This window comes from Ambystoma mexicanum, chromosome 2p (assembly GCF_040938575.1).
Source record: "Ambystoma mexicanum isolate Mex_15411 chromosome 2p, UKY_AmexF1_1, whole genome shotgun sequence".
NCBI classification, from domain to species: domain Eukaryota; kingdom Metazoa; phylum Chordata; class Amphibia; order Caudata; family Ambystomatidae; genus Ambystoma; species Ambystoma mexicanum.
In genome coordinates this window covers 1076434931-1076452969 of record NC_090923.1, presented here as the reverse complement: position 1 = coordinate 1076452969, position 18039 = coordinate 1076434931, and the positions used below count along the sequence as shown (strand labels likewise).

The 18039-nt window shown below is 44.8% G+C and overlaps 1 protein-coding gene across 2 annotated transcripts in view; it reads right to left on the bottom strand.

The window, feature by feature from the left end:
* Positions 1 to 2021: 2021 nt before the first annotated feature.
* LTBP3 (latent transforming growth factor beta binding protein 3) overlaps positions 2022 to 18039 on the bottom strand; it is a 542185-nt gene continuing 526167 nt past the window's right edge. The window contains exons 25-28 of one of the 2 annotated variants that reach the window (XM_069645022.1): positions 6857 to 7018; positions 6113 to 6193; positions 5420 to 5548; positions 2022 to 2444 (exon numbers count right to left, since the gene is read on the bottom strand). In XM_069645022.1, the coding sequence (XP_069501123.1) occupies positions 2293 to 2444; positions 5420 to 5548; positions 6113 to 6193; positions 6857 to 7018 (524 nt within the window). In that variant the 3' untranslated portion in view covers positions 2022 to 2292. Of the gene's footprint in view, positions 2445 to 5419; positions 5552 to 6112; positions 6194 to 6856; positions 7019 to 18039 lie in introns of both variants that reach the window. The other variant, XM_069645021.1, reaches the window with a different exon arrangement.

Sequence of the window (18039 nt, the reverse complement as noted above, 5' to 3'; positions counted from 1 at the left end):
GTACAATATTTTTATTGATCAAGAAGTCTGCCTGTCGCTGGAATCATGTGCTATTTTAAATTAGGATGGGTTTTTAATTGAACTTCATTTGCTGTATAAAAAGTAGAAATTCTGACTGGAATATACTAAATAAAACAATAAAAATGTTTACGAATTTCATCCTCATGCGCAGTAAATTCATACCATTTGCTCTGTCCATTCAGGTCAGAGCAATAGCCAGTACAGTCAGGGAATAGTGGAACTCGGGTAACCAGAATGGGGAGCACTGGATCCAGGAAGCTCTGGAAGTCACTCGTGTTCTCCACAGGGTTCACAAGCCAGCATCACTGCCAAAGCTCACTATTTCACTTACAGAAACGGGCCGGTGCATTGTTTATCTGGAGCTTTTTCAGAAACGGTCACATTGTCGAGAGTACGGTTTGATTCTCATTGTGGAGGAGTGGACCCGAGTCCCAGTTACAATGGTTCATTCGTGGTATTCTGTTGTATTCCGGATTTGCGCTTGATTTCAGTGGTGTGCAAAGCGTGTCATTTCATGTACACACTAAGTCAGGATTTAGTTGGTTATGGGGAATGGCTAAAAAACACCAACGGTACCCGGCTAGGTTGTTCATAACTTCCAGTTTGGCTTTTACACGGAGTGAGGTCCACAAAGAGCAAGGAGCCATGAGAAACACAAGGAAAGGATGGATGGATGGATGTGTATAACGAACAGGCCTCAAAGCCTCCTTACGCACTGGTTGCTCTCACCCAGTCTTTCCAGAATGATGTACACTTGAACACAAAAGTTCCCAATTTGGTGGCCAAATCCCTGTAGCTCATGGCTTGAACGGACACTCCTTGCAAACAGAAGAGCAATTGTGTTAATGGTAACAGCAAAGAAAGATGCTGAAAAACGATTTTCAAAAGCTTTAGAAGCAGGTTTACCAAATGCGAGCTAGAGCCTGGGAGGGGAGGCTGGCCTTTGGAAGGTGGTGCAGTTACAGAAGGTAGCCAGTGAACGTGCTGCCAACAGAAATGTCAGTGAAACAATCATGGTGAAAATACCTCGGCATTGAAAAAGTCGCCAATCAAAAAGTAGCAACAAAATAAAATGCAGTTGAAAAGTAGCCAAAAATGCAGTGCTGCTACATTAAGTGTTAGTTTAGTGGGCTTGCGATTGCCTGGTTTAGGATTAGGATAGGGGTTAGGATAAGGATAGGTGTTAGGATTACAGTAAGGGCTAGGGTCAGGGTGGTTTTGGGAGGGCTGGTGATGTTGAGGTTTGGTTAGTGGTTAGGGTAGATTAAGTGTCAGGGTAAGTGCTAGGGTAGGGTTTATGGTAAGGCTAGGGCTAATACAGTAATGGTTTGGGTAAGTGTTTAAGAAAGGGATAAGGAGGTTGGAGAGGGCTGGAGATGTTGGCATAGGGTAGGGGTTAGGATCATTCTAGGGGTAGAGTAAGCATTAAGGTAAGGATTAGAGTTGCGGTTAGGGGAAGGCTAAGGTTAGAATTAGAGCAATGGTTTGGGTTAGGTTTATGGAGTTTGTGGAGAGCTGGTGACAGCGTTGGTATAGGTTCATTGATAATGTTCTATTTGGCGATTTGTTAAATTGATTTATACCGTGCACATCTGGCAATTTCATGGTCTCCTGGCGCTCACGTGGCTCTGCAAGGAAAATGGAGTAGTCACATGCAAATAGGGTTAGTGTTAGAATAATTGCTATAATTAGAGTTAGGGTAAGATTTATTAGAGGTTTGGATCATTGTAAGGGTTAAGGCTTTGTACTTTTTGTATTTAAAAATAGGTTTTTGGCAGCCTTATTGCTGGCAATATTTTCACACCTTGCATTGCTTGTATTGAATGGCCACATTTTTTAAAACATGTTCTGACTACTTTTTCACATGACTACATTTTGCTGATGGCATTTTCACATAGAACCTTACAGAATGGGTTGAGCATCACATCGCAAATCACACTTAAACAAAACTGGCTTGCCGACAGTACTTTTTGCTTTCCAGAACGAAAATACAACTCAGCTTTAATTAAAGTTACTTTAATGTTGGGGCTTCTTTAAATATATACATTTTCAACATCTGCAATGCCTCTAAATGCGTCCTATGGAGCCGAAGTGCAATTTAGCTTCTTTAGAAAAATAAAAAAATAAAAAAGATACATATTCTTAGTAAGAGACTCATAACAGAGTAAATGCCCCCTAAACAGTTCAGCAGAAGAGGAGGCTAAGAGTCTGAAGGTAGGGTTTGATCGCTGTTGTTGGAGGCATGGCCCTGGTCGGGCAGCACAGGCGGGGTTACCGGACCCTCGGAGAGACACATATGTTGGGGTGGCGGGACCGCACAAAGCCCTGCTTGCAGATACAGCGGAAAGAGCCGCTGGTATTAAGGCACCGCCCGTTCTTGCAAAGCAGCCCCCGCTGGTTCAGCTCACGGCATTCGTCGATGTCTGTGTGAGAGGGAAGGCAGAAAATAGGGGTGTTGACAAGTGTCGGGCTACAAGAAGTCTTTACACGACTCAACTTTAGGCATATTCACGGTAAAGGCCATCGTTGAAAACAGAGGCTGAAATTTTACATGAAGATGTTACCTGTAGTAATTGATAGGGGTGGTACCCTATGAAAGGGAAGTGGAACACAATTTGGGGAAGAACGACACAGTTATGTATGGCAATGAAGTACCTTCTGAGACGGGCGGAGAGAGATCTCATGAAGGAGGATGAAATAACTTGTAGAAGGACACAGAACACAAGGTGGGTGGGTGGAGTAACTCATGGATGTAAAGTCAGCCTGTGTGTGTAGCACCTTTGCAGGGGATTTACAGTGACCAACCATACTGCTATTGATAGGTTGTGTGTCAGCATCCCCATGCATGTGATTTAAAGTGACCATTACTATCAGAGATAGCTTTCATATCTATGCCAGTAATGGTCACTTTAAATCACATGTATGAAGCTGCTGCCAATACCTATCTATGCCCGTAATGGTCACTTTAAACATATGCATGAAGCACTTCAGCTTTCATGCACGTGATTTAAAGTGACCGTTACTGGTATAGATAGGCAGTAATGGGGACTTTAAATGACAAGCAAGTAATGTAAACACGGGTGGCTCATCCATAATGGGCGATGGGGCAACAACTCTCCCGAGCCCATAATGGAGGAGCTTTGCTAGCATAGGAGCACACCCCCAGCTGCCTGTTGCAACTGAGGGAGAGCTCCTGGGCTGGCCTGAACTGTCAAGTGGAAACACGGTTTCGTACCCCAGCCGTGCATGTCAAATGGGCCATGCAAGGCCTGGGGCGTTTTGCATCGCCAGCCTTGCATGGCCCATTGGCGATGCAGGCTGGGACACTGCACGCTTGTATGTGAAGTGAGCGCTAATGCATCACCACGCACATATAAATGAGCCGGGGCACAGAATCAGTAGCGCGTCAGCTCCTGCTTGCATGTGCAGGAACCAGGAAGTGCTTTGCTTCCTGGTTCCTGTTTGTGCTGTGTGGGAGCCGGAGGACTTTGTGGAGGCCGCGATGGAGGTGCTTGAGGATCGTGCTGGGCTGCATGCGGGTATGATTTTGTAATGTATTATGTGTGTGAATCAGTGTGTGTATGATGGTGCAAGTCTGAATGAGTGAGTGAATGCTGTATGTGAATGGAATGAGCAAGTGAATGTGTTCTGTGAATGTGTTCATGCGTGTGTGTTTGTGCTGAGTCAGGGAGCGGGTGGTAGTGCGGCAACAACACATTTATTACTGGGCATCTATAGAAGATGCAAGTAAACAATCATCCTTTTTTTAATTAACCTGTAGTTGATAAATGAAATTATGATGTGTTATTATGTGGGTAGACTGGAATTTTGTGACAGTCAGTCTAGCCCTTTCTTACTGTGGCATGGCCTTTTATTCTGGGCATCGATAGTAAAATAAGCATGAAAGCGTGTTTTTATGTGTCTAGATAGGACTATATTGTGCAGCCAATCTGGACGTGGTTTCTTATTGTGGAATTGCAAAGGCAAAGCCAACAGGAGCATGTTCTTATGTGGGGATACTGCCAGATATTGGCACAGCCAATGTGGACATGTGTTACTGTATTACGATTAGTGGCATTATGTGCAAAGCAAACAGGAGTATGTTCTTATATAGGAATGCTGGCATATGCTGGTGCAGCCAGTATGGAAATGTATGGACACAACCAGTGTGCGAAATGTTGAACATGTTTTTAAAAAGGCATAGCTTGTGGGTGAAGGCATCATGAAAATGCACTGGGAAAAGCTTGTGTGTATTGTTGGTGACCTGCAAACGGTCTGGGTTTTTACTCAGTTTTACACAGAAAGTGTGCTGTATAATGCACCATTTTAACCCAATATTTTAAAAGAATTTCTCTAGGGAACAGAAACGCCCCCAACCTCTAGGATGTTTTGGGCTCCCTCTCTATGCTCAGAAGCTCTGGCATATTTGGGTGAAATATGTACACACCTCCAATAAATAAAATCATCAGCTGCCACTGGATTTAAAGGGACCATTGCTGGCATAGATAGATTGTCCTATCTATGCCAGCAACAGACACTTCAGATAACATGCACAAACCTACTGCCACAACCTTTCCATGCCAGAATGGTAACTTTAAATCATATGCACGAATGCTGAAAAGCTTCATGCATGCGATTTACACTGACCATTACTGGCATAGATAGGTTAAGGCTGCAGCCTTATGCATGTGATTTACACTGACCATTACTGGCATAGATAGGTTGTGGCAGCAGCCACATGCATACGATTTACACTGACCATTACTGGCATAGATAGGTTGTGGCAGCAGCCACATGCATACGATTTACACTGACCATTACTGGAATAGATAGGTTAAGGCTGCAGCCTTATGCATGCGATTTACACTGACTATTACTGGCATAGATAGGGTAAGGCTGCAGCCTTATGCATGCGATTTACACTGACCATTACTGGCATAGATAGGTTAAGGCTGCAGCCCTATGAAAATTGTACAACGTTCTTCTATGTAGTGTACTGCTGGTGACATGGCATTTACTCGATTTGTTCATGTGTTACTACCATTGAGAACCAAATGTAAATTGTATCACTTTTTACATTTGTTTTTTCCACAAATTGTGCTGCAAGAGGCATCTTTTCACCACATTATTTAAATAAAGTTCTGACCTTTAATTTTTGGGGGCTCCCTTGCTACGCTCGGTTGCTTATGCTAATTTGAGGAACAATTTAGAACCCCCCACTGAAAACATTCATCACCCTACGAGGGCTTGCTTACCCATTAATCATTTAGAAATCTTGGTGCCCCTTCAGGAGTTATTGCCCTCTCACCAAAAAGTTACGTCTGCCACTGGCCAGAATGTGGCAGTGGCCAGCGGGTTTTCCTTGGAAAGGGCAACGTGCATTGAGGTTTCCCCTTACCTATGCAGCGTGCTCTGGTGTTGTCCAGTTGGAAGCCTGTGGCACACTCGCAGGCGAATCCATGGAAGGTCCTAACACAGCGCCCATTCAGGCAACGGCATTCATCTGAGTCCTCCTCAGAGCTCTCTTCTTCTGGGGGACAGGGGAAGAGAGAATAGTGTCAGACATGAAGCCAAAGTCCTAACTAGATGGGTAGATTCACACGCATATAAGAGACAGTTTGCACTGCTACCATCAATGTTTGGGTGCGTGCACCCCCACTGTCTGTTTAGTACCTGTTCTATATGGAATAGGAACCCTCACTGATGATGACTGTTCTTTACCTAGTTTGTATGTGCGGGGCCCAAGCCTGTACTGTTTGCACTGAACCTTTTCTGGGCAGGCATGAAAGCAACCTGCTTGGATTCGCGTGTTGCTGTTCTCTTGTGTGAGAGCGAAATAGCACTGCCCCAACCTATGCAAAGAAACTTCCCACTGCTGCTGTTTGTGCTATTCAGGATGTGTGTGTGTTAACTGATGCTGCGTCTGCTGTGTATGTGAATGGGGTAAAAGAAATAGAAAATTTACATTTTCGGAAGCGCAGTAAAAAATTTGCAGTGATCACACAGCTCCTATGTGAGTGACGCCTGTATTTCTGCACTGGATCTGCCCTGTAACTGAGAAAAGCTAATACAGCTGCACGGGATGACTCACCTTTGCGGGGTTTCCCCAGGAACAGGGGACTGGTCTCCCAGAAAGAGTTGCCTTCACTCTGCGAATGCTGACAGGACTGCCCTGAAACAGTAAAATCAAAACACATTTCAAGTACCCTCTGAATGAAATGGGAACAATGTCCTTAGGTGCAGGGTGTGGGGGTTAGAAGGGGGGGGGCGGGGAAGGTGGTTGCGCAGGTATTACAAGCTGTTAATATATGCGTGAAAGGCTTGTAAGCCTTGTGTCCTGCCTTATCACCTGCCCAGGTTTGTGAATCCCCATTTTTAGTGACTCCCTTCCCTCCCTAATGTCCCCATGGCACGTTGAGATCCCCATTTTGGGGCACTCGTGCATTAAGCAGCAGAGCTCTGGACGTGTGCTCCGTTCAATGGCTACAGGATTCTTTCAGCATAATATGAAAGCCTCAACCAGGCGATCAGGGGCCCTAGGCTCATTGGGCCACACAATCCTTATCATCGGCCCTCGGTTTGTGGATCTCACATTGTCATGGTGGGCACCCGACCATAATACCACCCTGATATCCCCAGCGCTTGTTTTGTGCCCCCATGCTGGGTGACAACAACACAGTGTGCGAACTGCATATATTGCTTGCAGTTTCGCATTACGAAGGCAGAGGGCCTGATGCTTCGCTCAGGGTTAACTCTTTGATGCTCCATTTCACTTTGGCCAGGGGATGGAGAAGACAGTGGAACCTTCAATGCCCGCCCATTGATGCAGTCTCACCTGGTCCTCGCTGGGGGCATGGCCTGCACTGGAAACCCCAGCCCTTGCCACTGTGGCAGCAACACTCCTCAAAGGATAGCTGGTAGCCGTTCAGGGGCTGGCTGCACATTTTATCCTCCCCCAGGTGCTGCCAGCATATATCTCGTCGCTCTGTTGCACGGTCTACAAGAGAAAGAAGAAAAGACAAGGATAAAGAAGGGGGAGACAAGGGCAAGTGCATAGTTCAGCCTCCTAAAAGTGCTCCTTAACCGCAGTAGTCTGATGACTCGTGCAGAATTATTACAATGATGAGACACACATTGCCATCAGCTCAGGGATCTCATGCTCATCTGGGTGCGTCCACTTTATTGCATTTTGCAACAGTACATGCCCTGCACTTGCCTCAGCTTTTCACAAAGTGACAAGTATGTCAAGTCGACATTCTCCCTGCCCAGAGGTCTCAAAAGTAGAGGTGGATAAGTACCTTATGATGGGCCTATAGAATGGGTGGCACTACTACCCATAAAGGCAAGTGGCGGTTCCTCAACTATTTCCAGACATACTACCATTTGAAGGGATTGTGGAAGGTCCAACCAGCAAAGATGTCACCTTAGCCGTCTCAAGGAGGCAGCAAGTGTTTTACGCATGCCCTCTGACTCTCAGGAGACTTGCTTCTATGCAGGGGTCATCCCAGATATTTCATCCGCCTGCATCTTAGTAGGGTAATTAAGAGTCAAGAAGAAAGTTGTGATTGCTCACACCATTCAGCAGTACCTTCATTCCATTCAAGTGGGTGTCACGTCAAACACTGGAATAAAGGACACTGATGCCAGCATCACTGTTGTAGACAGCGCTGCTTTCTTTGGGCCTGAGGTTCTGGTAAACAATCCTCTAAATTAATAACCACAAAGTTATCTAGTGGTCCCCTTGAGGCATTCCCTCTAGCGGATGTCCTTCAGATTGCTGACAGAACGTTAACAATACCTGATAGTGTCCAAGAAAATATCCCAGGAAAACGTTTTACAAATTTCCTTCAAGGTGTGCGTGTGGAGTGGATTAGGTGAGTTTGGCCTCACAGGATACATAAGGCACGCCTGGGTGGAGTTTGTGTTCAGTCTTGTAGGAACGGGTAGGAGGTTGCTAAGCTAGTTGAGGGATAGATCAACTATTGAAATGGGATATCTTGGTTATTTTTTTTAAATCCCAGAGGTGATTGGTTAAGCCTACGATTCAGAAGTTGGCTTTGTTATTGCTGAACATGGGTATATCTCTGTTGCCCTACGATCTTCCATGACAATGCATGTCCTCTCCTCTGCTCATGTCTACAAGCCCCTTGCTTTGTGCATGAACTTCACCTTTTGGCAGCACGTTTTATCATCTGCTAGACTGTGAAGGAAATGATGGCTGTGGCCCAGAGGACCAGCTCATCCTTCAAGCAGGCCTCTAATGCAAGAAATGCACTGCACCAATTCCAGCTGTGCCAAACGTTGCAACAGCCCAGGCGGCCCCCAAGCATATTAGCCAACACACTGCATCACTCAGTAAGGTACTGCCACTGGTAGAACGAAACCTGTCAATGATAAGGTCCAATTTTCTGCCCTGCGAGGTGGATGCTGCCTGTCCTCTGAGCGATAAACTCTTCACATTACACGGGGAACTACGCAGACCTTCAGTACATGCGAGCATTGCATACATTCTAGTATGGAATCATATTTCAATATTTGAGTGTCCATTTTCAGCCCGATGTGTGCCGGCTGAGAACTAGGAGAACACTGCAGAACATTTAAAACATACATAGATACCCTTATGTAGCAGTTGGAAAACAAATTAAACGAAGAACAGAGGCAGGAAAGAAATGCAACGTACTGCAATACAGCAGTGAGAGGACCAAAAGGTCCACTTCACCGTGAGTGTCACTGCACAGTGGGCCATCCTCCCTCCCCTTATCCTGAAGTCATCTATGAAGTAGGCTGGTTTATGCAGTTGCAAGGTTTTGATGGATTAACAGGGGAATTGGAACCTGGAAGGAGATAGATGGGGTGGTGGTGGTGGCAGCACAGTGGTCTAGCCCCCGTCTCCTACAGCTGGGGTTTGTTGCTTCTGAAAATGGGTTGAATATCCTTGTTGCCCTATGAATTGCTATGCCCATAACATGCTTTGTTGTGGGCATAGCAATTCAGCAACATGCTTTGTTCACATTCTTCACCTTGTAGTAACACTTTTTAGCAGCCATTGCCAGCGGGTGAAGGAAATGATGACCATGGCCCAGGGGATCAACTCAAAAATCATGCTGGGATAAAGTGCAAGAAATACTGCAACAATTACAGGTGTCTCACAATTTGCCACAGTACCACTTGAAGACTGCAATTGCCACTGATTCAAATTCCACTTTGTGCATGTCAGATTGGCTAGGTGAACAATGCCATCAACGATAAGTGGTGCAACAGTCAAAGCAAAATATTACATGGGGTGCTCTTGGCTCCAAGGCAGCGACAACTGTTGTTTGATAGGGCCCCTTTTCATGGGAATTGTGTTATAATAATCTTTGAAAAGAAGAAGTACTGTGTGACAAAACTGTATCCTCAGGAAACTGAGAGGAACACATTGTTAGATGACAACTTCCAGCATCCCTGAGCCTAGAAGGCTAATATCCCCCGTAACCATATGCTGAGTTAGTGCCGGAAAGGCTTTAAACTGGCTCCAAGTATGCAAGAGTGCCTTATGAGTAGAGCTTACCCTCCCAGGTTAGTAGAGAGGAAAACCAAAAAGGGCATTGAATATCAACAGAAAGCTGCAGGCGTGATTGGAGAAAAACAACTGTTTTCCCTAAACAAAGGGAATAACTTGAAGGGCCAATTGGCCTATTCATTGAGAACAAAAAAGACACCCATCGATTCGAGGCCTGCAATTCATGCCATTCATGGAAATTGTACCTCATGCAGTATACTATCAGAAAAGAAATGTTCCAGTATGTCGAAATAAAATCAAAGCTTCAGCCCCAGAAAGGTGATATATTGGATTTTGTATCTGTTTGGATTGTTATGCATTAGTGTGACAACTGTAAGGGTGTCGAAGAAGAAAGCTGACACAAAGGTGGCATGGTTTTAGTTATCGACTTGTATTTATTTAAGGAAAAGATCCTCGCTATCCCTAACTTTTAAGAGGGGTTTCCTTGCCTTAAAACTAATACTAAAGAGTCTGTCAGAATGTCAGTGAAATGAATCTCCACTGTCCTGTGTCCCAACCTACTTCTATCCCTCACACTACAACCAAAGGGTAAACCAACAGAAAGTTCCCTCCTCAAGGAGAATGGCTCCCTTCTCCTGCTTCTTGGATAATATCCAAAAGAATCTTTTCTCACAACAAAAATACCAGGGGGAAGGACTCCCTTCCCCCGGCTTGTGGGTTTCACTGAGTCTTTATATCATGTCACATCCAGGAGAATGACTCCCTTCTCCTGGTGTGGATGCGTACAATTTCCAGTAAAACCAGGGGGAATGCCTCCCCTGGTGCCTCCAGCTCAACTCTCAGTTCAAGACTAAGAGAATGCCTCCTTTCTCTCGATATGGCTTAGCACAGTTCTCCACAAGGCCAGGGGGAATGACTCCCTGCCCCTGGCATCTTAATCAAAGCTCCTGATTTGGTACCAGGAGAAGGACTACCTTCTCTTGGTATTGCTTGGTACATGTCTTTCTCACTGCGTTCAGCTTGATGCACACGTTGCCACTCTGATTTATTCCAAATCTTGTTGGGGCCCCAGACCCTTCTCTGGTGGTCAGTGGTTTTCTCTTTCCCACTGTGATGAGGAAGATTTCCTCTGGTGCTTTCAGTATCTGTTCTTGTGTCCCAGACCCTTCTCCGGCTCTTGTTAGGGTCCCTGAGCCTTCTGGCACTCTTGTTAGGGCCCCCAACCCTTCTTGTGTTAGTGGTAGAGTCTCCAACCGTTCCCTGGTGATCAGTGGTCGTTTTTCTGTGACTGCTGCTTCTTGGATTGTGATTAGGGTTCCTGACCCTGCTCATATTCGTGGTAAACTTCTCAACCCTTCCCTGGTGGTCAGTGGGTTTCTCTCTGCCACTGATACGAGGAAGATGGTGTTGGAGGGATGACTGACACTTTCTAGACCCAATAACTGATTCAGTCTCACTTGGCCAAGGGAAAGCTGATCGATCATCTTTCCCAGCCGCTCCCAGGTCCCTTCCAGGTCTCCCGTACCTCCCCTTACCTTCTCTGGGCTTTAGGTACATCACTGGGGCTTCCTGTGACTGGGACCGGCTCTGTTGGCCCTTCTGGCTTCTCTCCGTGTCAGGATATGCAGTGTGGCATTGCCCTGCACAGCTGAGTTTACTTCCTTTTCTTGGTCGTGAGCTTGGGCTGCACAGACAGACTCGGCAGAGAATTCCCACAGCTGCTCACAGGCATTCTCTGCGTCCCTGTCCTGCTGGTCCGCCAGCAGGATTCAAAGAAGATCCTCTGTCGGAGACTGGCTGCACCTGCTTCTTCTCTGAATCAGCCAAAAACACTGTATTTAAAATCCTGGATGAGAGATTTGGCCAAAAAGTTGAACTAAACCCCCCATTCAGTGGCAGGGGCTGCCTAGAACCTTCTAAACACAGCATTAACCTACAACCTTGCATTACGCATCCATTCCATCATTCACTCTTGGACCACAGAACACAACGCCATCGCAGTATGGTCCTTTCCTGTCTTTTGTTCGAACAGTTATAATGATAACTAAACACTGGATGTAAGAGGGACAGAGTAGAACATAGATTAGGGAAAGGAAAGGAAACAACATAGAACACAGGTCATCTTTGCATATTTTCATTACTCGTCTATTTTTAGTTGCTTAAACTTCTCATGGATCAAATTTATGCTGTTTTCATTTTTGCAAACTGGTCATTTAGCAAGCATAACATTTGTTTAAAATATGAACTATTTCTTCATTGATGTATGATCAGGTCATTGTACATGGAAATGGGCAAATTGAAGAAGACATTCAAAAAAGCATCATACTCACATCATAATTGCTTAGTCAATGAGCATGATACAAACCGTAAGTACGTCAATTGCCTCCTGTCACTAAGAGATATGTGTAGGTGTCCCATAACGTAACTAAGATTAGACATGGTAGGTCCGTCTGTGTATGGTTCACTCATAGAGATTACATACCTCAATCATATTCTCAATCAGTTCATATTACTTGGGGCAGGGAGAGATGTAGATTTACACCATGGCTAACCATCTTTCCCCAAATTACCACTTGCCAGCTAATCTCCACATATCTGGTGGCACACACTCTGCACAGAAAATCGATCATGCTGCTAACGCACTCTATATGGGTCAACCTCTTGGGCTGATTCATCGTCTGCAATTGTTGCAGAACTTGGCTGCTCGGGTGGTCACTTCCTCTCCTTATGGAGCCCAAGTCCTGTGTTTCGGGCACTGCACTGGCTACCGGTGGCACAGAGGAATAAATTCAAGGCCTTATGTTTGGTATACCATGCCTTTTTCAAGCAGGGACCAGGATGTCTGCAGGAAAAATTTCCCCATTATGTTCCGGGCAGGCCGCTGCGGTCCGGAGATGCTAATTCAGTTGTTAGCTCGAAGGTTCGCCTGGTCCGTGTCGGTGGACAGGCATTCTCATATGCGGCCAGTAGATTGTGGAATGGGCTTCCTTCTGGCCTTAGAGGCCTGGTAAACCATCTCCAATTCAGAAGAGCGTTGAAAACTGTCCTGTTTTAGGGTCACTGCTGGGGCCTGTACTCTCTCCTTTCCTCGCGCCAAGATGCCTCCAGGTGAAAGTGCGCGCTATAAGTGCTCTTAACATAACATAACAGAATCACAACTCCTCCACAGAAAGAGTACCAGCAAACAATAATTCTCTTATCTTTCATCCACCCTCTGGAAATCGATCCCGGTATTGGCTTGGAATGCCCCACAATTCTCCAATTTCACAAATCTCTCAAAACATGATTTTTCCCCAACACCTGACCAAGGACTAACCCCAGTGGTCGCACAGACTGTAGCTCAGAGTATTGTGCTACTGCGCTACTGTTAAAAGATGCAGGCTACCCACACCCTGTATAACGCTCTGCTGCTCTCGAGCTAGGTCTGCACTTTAAACAATAAAATAATGTTTAAAAAGGTCATTAGTATGAACTTCTTAGTATGAGGCATTCCAGTTGATGGTGCCTGTGTTAATAAAAGGGAGTCCTAATCATGTGTCTGCTCTCTCTACAGATTAGATACATAATTCACACACATTTCCTCTCTCAAATAAAAGTAATTTCGTAGCCTCCAATTTCTTATCTATTGTTTAAAATTCCTATTAGTCGAGCCAACTGTCAGTAATATTTCCTCCTTCCAGTGTTGCATTTTGTCACTGGTAGTGTGTGTATTGTAAAAAACATATTTTCCAATAAATCAACCAGACCTCATAAACATAGAACGGATATTTACAAACATCCTCTTTCAACATGCGATAGCTCACCTCCGTTTCTTTCATCTATTGGGAGTCAGTGTTGGAGAGCAAAACACTGGCATGGTTACTCCCCTCCTAAGGGACCCTACGATAACTGCAACCCGTATAACCACAGCCGTGAGTTTTACATCTGTCCACCATTACAGATATCCAGCGTACCTCATGACATCTTACCGACTATACATGTGCATCATCCCGGGAACACCTGGCCATCTATGCAGAATTGCTTTGTTTCCATTTTATGGGCATTTGTCATGGTGTATGGGAAAATGACACTGGATGTTGCTATCACTATCACCTCGTTATTCCATTAAATAACAATGCCTCCATGATATTATAATGTCCTTGTGGCGTTTTCTCCCATGTAAACATCACTACAGTCGATTGTCTTTTAGCAAACTGGTCCTCATGTTTAATTAATTATTGAAATCTACAATAAAGGGGGCCCTCTGAGATTGTCATAGAGAATCTCAGTTAACAGATCCTCATATAGAATTTGGATGTTCAAGTGTCTCGTCTCAATTATGCCATATAGCTGATGAAGCAATTATAATATTATCCTGCTAGTGGTAAATTACATTACAGTATTCCAATCTGTCATCGAGTTTAGACCACAATGATGGGTGTTGCAGATGTTGGTGTATCTCTGTTCCATTCTGAGAGGTATCATCAAGGGCACTCTCATCTCCGGTGGGTATAGTAAGGACCAACCATTTCATATCACTCTCTTGGTGACCCTTTGTAATGAAATGTGCTGCTAGGGATGCATTGAGTGGTTTCATATGTACCATGGAGTGATGTTAATTGATTCTCACATTAATCGCTTGTGTTGTGTGATGATTCACAAGATGTTGTCACTTCTCCCCAAGGGGGAGCCCTTTCCCATGAGGCTAGGGAGGTGCGACTGCTACTGAATAGTCCCCACAGGGGTGGTTTAATGCGAGAGGACCTCATGGGGAGGGACTCCCTCGGGACAAGGATGATCACCTAGGGTACAGCCCATTGAATGTCGTCACTCCTTGACATTCCCTAACACTCAGAACCATTACATTGAATGCAGACCTATGTACTATTGTAACCCAGGAAATAAAGCCCAAAGTACTAGGACAAGGAAACATAAAGATCCTTGACTGTGTTAATACTGATACGAGGTGGCCCCGCGGAGGCATGAGGATTAAATCATCAACAGAATCAAAGGACCCTTGCAATCAGCCTGGAAGGTACTGGATTCAAAGTATAAAAAGCAACAATGGACACCTAGATAGGGCAAGTCCGGTTATGGAGTCAAGCACAGCCGTGAGAGGAAGGGATTGGGGTTGGAAGCATGTAGCTGAAATGTTCGAGGGAGAAAAGACCGAAAGTAATTTTTCCGAAAATAACTTTTGGTCTTCTCTCCCCTGAACATTTCAGACTTTGCCCCTACCCCCACACCCCTACTTACCTTGCGGCGGCACACTTCGCTGTGTGCTGCTGACTTGCTGTCTCCCTGCAACGCCTGTTTCCTTTCACTACGTGATCGGGAACTGGCACCACAGGTTCCTTTACTTTTTTTTTCTTTCTTCTTATTTTAATACTTTTTATGGTATCTGCTGTGGGGGACACCCCCCCAATCCCCAGACACAGTATAGTGAACACTTTGTTGGTTTTCATTTACAACCTTAATTTCTATTCGTTGCGCTAGTTCTGCATTTTGCTCACACTTCACTGGCTCCCCTGAGGTGCTCATTCACAGCTTTCATTCTCTTTTCAATAATATTGACTGTTCATTTTACTTTCTCAGTGTCCTTAATTGATCAGAGACTTTTGAACATGTTCAGCTTCTTCAGATGTGACCACTCTGATATATTGTTTCCACACACGGTTTTTAACCTTGCATTTGGTTCATTTCACTCTTCTGTTTTGATCAGAGACTTCGAGAACATGCCGATTGCACGTGATCACTCTGATAAAGTGTTTCAATAACTTTCAATGTATTCGATTGTTAACGTAGCATTCAATTATTCTTGCTCTCATCACAGCTCGTAGACATTCATAAGCATACTGGCAGCACACGCCTATTCTGTCACAATGTAGCCTCTCTTCCTGTATTTGCGTACCAGGTTTCTTCACACACAGAAACTTACTGGTCACATTGCTGCACATCACGGCTCTTCTGCTTTTATGGCTTCTCAACGAATGAGGTCAGGGTCTCGCCACCTGCCCCTCAGGCACTCCTGGGCTGACTCCTACGCCCAGCGGAACGAGAATCTGCAGAACCAAATGGGAACGGCCGACACTCCACATGGCTTCCTTCCACTGACCTCACCAGCTCCCTGGAGAAATGGCTCCCTTGCCCCACTTTCACAGAGCGCCCTGCTCTGAAAGTCTCAAGCATTCTTGTGTTCCGCCCTGCTCTGGCTCACAACGGTCTGCTTTGGCTTCCCTGCTGCTCTCTCCCCCTCCTGTCTTGTGCTCCACTTTTTATGAACCTGAACCCTCTCAAAGGGTTTTAGGTGTAAGTCCTGGATTGGATTTGCCTGACTATAGTTAGACTAATCAGTGGCACATGCCTGACCTTCAGCTCTATAGTCTCTAGGATCCTTCTTCTTCGTCCCAGTACTATAGTGGTGCTTTCTATAGGTAGTCTGGACTACTCTTTGAGGCAGCTTCCTCTTCTCAGTACTTTGTGTAATTTGAGGGGGGTAATTAGGATATGAAGAACAATATCCTACAAAGGCTGAGGGTGGGTTAGGTAATTCAATGTCAGAAAAAGGGGATACCGTGTCTCGCCCTCTGTCTCCCTCTCCCCAATCCCAAAGGACCCTCCACTCAGGTAATCCTCCCTTGCTAGTCCACCCCAAGGGTCGGGATCCAAAAGCGATAGCCCTTCCCAGGCCACCAGAACAGAAGATCCCCTTGGAGAAGTTGTGGGTTTCTCACAATATATAATACTTTTAAAATTAAAAGAAAGAAAATCTCAATCGCATCACAGTTTAGAAAAAATATAAATGAACCAATCCAGCAATTTTATATGTTGTACACAATTAAACAAAGCTTTACAGAGAACAAAAGAATGGGACTCACATAAAGACTCCCAAAGATGATCTACTGGCCGATATTTAAAATCCTTCATAACATTACCTAAAAATGTCCAATGTAGAACAATTCAAGACCACGTATTTAAGAGTTTCCACTTCTTGTTCACAATATTTACATGTGTCATGAGTGCAATAACCCTTCTTCCATCTGAGGCAGTTTTCCCTCGTCAGCAATAAATCAAACGTGAATCTCATTATGATATTCCCCAAAAGACCACAAGGGAAATTGCCTCAGATATGGCACACATATTACAAGTTGCTTATGAAGGATTTTCAGTGGCTGGAATCTTTTGTATTTAGTCCGAGCATCACAAGTAATGGACCACTCAAGAAGCCACAACTGTTTCTTATAAGGAAAGGGGTTCTGGAACATTAAGTTACTATTAAAACTCCAAAGTTCTAATTTTGCAGCACAGTTTCCCATTAATGGGCAGGAAAGACATTGATTGGTTGATGAGACAGTTTCAAACAATTAATTGTTTGGCGGGGACACACATCTATGACATAGCAATATTCTTTTCCAAAATATAGCCATATTTAAGGAACCTAACCCTAGTTCGAATCTTGTAAAACACATAGGGGTAGACTTTTGAAATGACAACAAAGTCTTCCAGAAGAATCCACATCGGTTAATACATAATTTCCAACCCATAGATGAGTGCAGGCATAGTCTTAGTTTTATAAAACTTTACAACAGGTACCATAGGAAATTTCCCATACCAATATTTAAAGTGCTTCAACTGTGCAAGTAAACATTTTGATTCGTCATGTATCTTATTCAGTAACTTCACCTTACAAGGATTGGAAAATATTTGGAAACCCAAATATTTAAAATCCTTTACCATTTCCAAATGATTGTTGGCCAAACTCCAGACTCCCCCATTTTCTTTCCTACCAGCTGAGAGTGTAAATATCTGAGAACTCCAAGATGCACCTCTTCAAGGAGTCTCTCCTCCTCAACACCTAGACCATCACGTTGCCCCTCACGCCACCTATTTCGCTAGACGCCACCTGCCCCAGTCCTCCCCACCACCCGGTACAGCTGTACCCCTCCTCTGTGCCCCTCTGTATCCTACCCCCCACTGTATATCTGATCTGTTTCCTCTGAAAAGCGCTCCATTATGCATCTGTACTGTTGTATACCTCTGTAGAGCGCTCTGTTATGTATCGGTATTGTTGTATACCTCTGTAAAGTGCTCAATTGCTTCTCAAAGTTAGGTCTGCGCTCAATAAATACAATTATAATAATATCTGGGTTTTATTCACATGAATCAACAGATCATTCATGTGACAGTACTCGCCAAAAGAATTTAGTAGACGCTGTGAGAAACTAGAAGGTGTCTCACTCACTAATCCCCAGGGTTCTGTCATCCATGTGGCCCGGACACGGCCATCGCTTTTGGATCCAGTTCCTGGGGGTGGACCAGTGCAGGAGCATCACCTGGGTGAGGGGTATTCGAGGAGTGGGAGTGGGACACCGAATGGTGAGAAATGTTATCACCTTCCCTGTAATACCTTTACCCCATCCTACCTGGTAGGTTATTTAGGAACTCTGACCCCCCCGCCCCTTTTATAACATGAACACCTTCTCATGGACAACATGCTACAAGGGAAAACAGACTAAAACCCGAGCTTTGTACCCGAC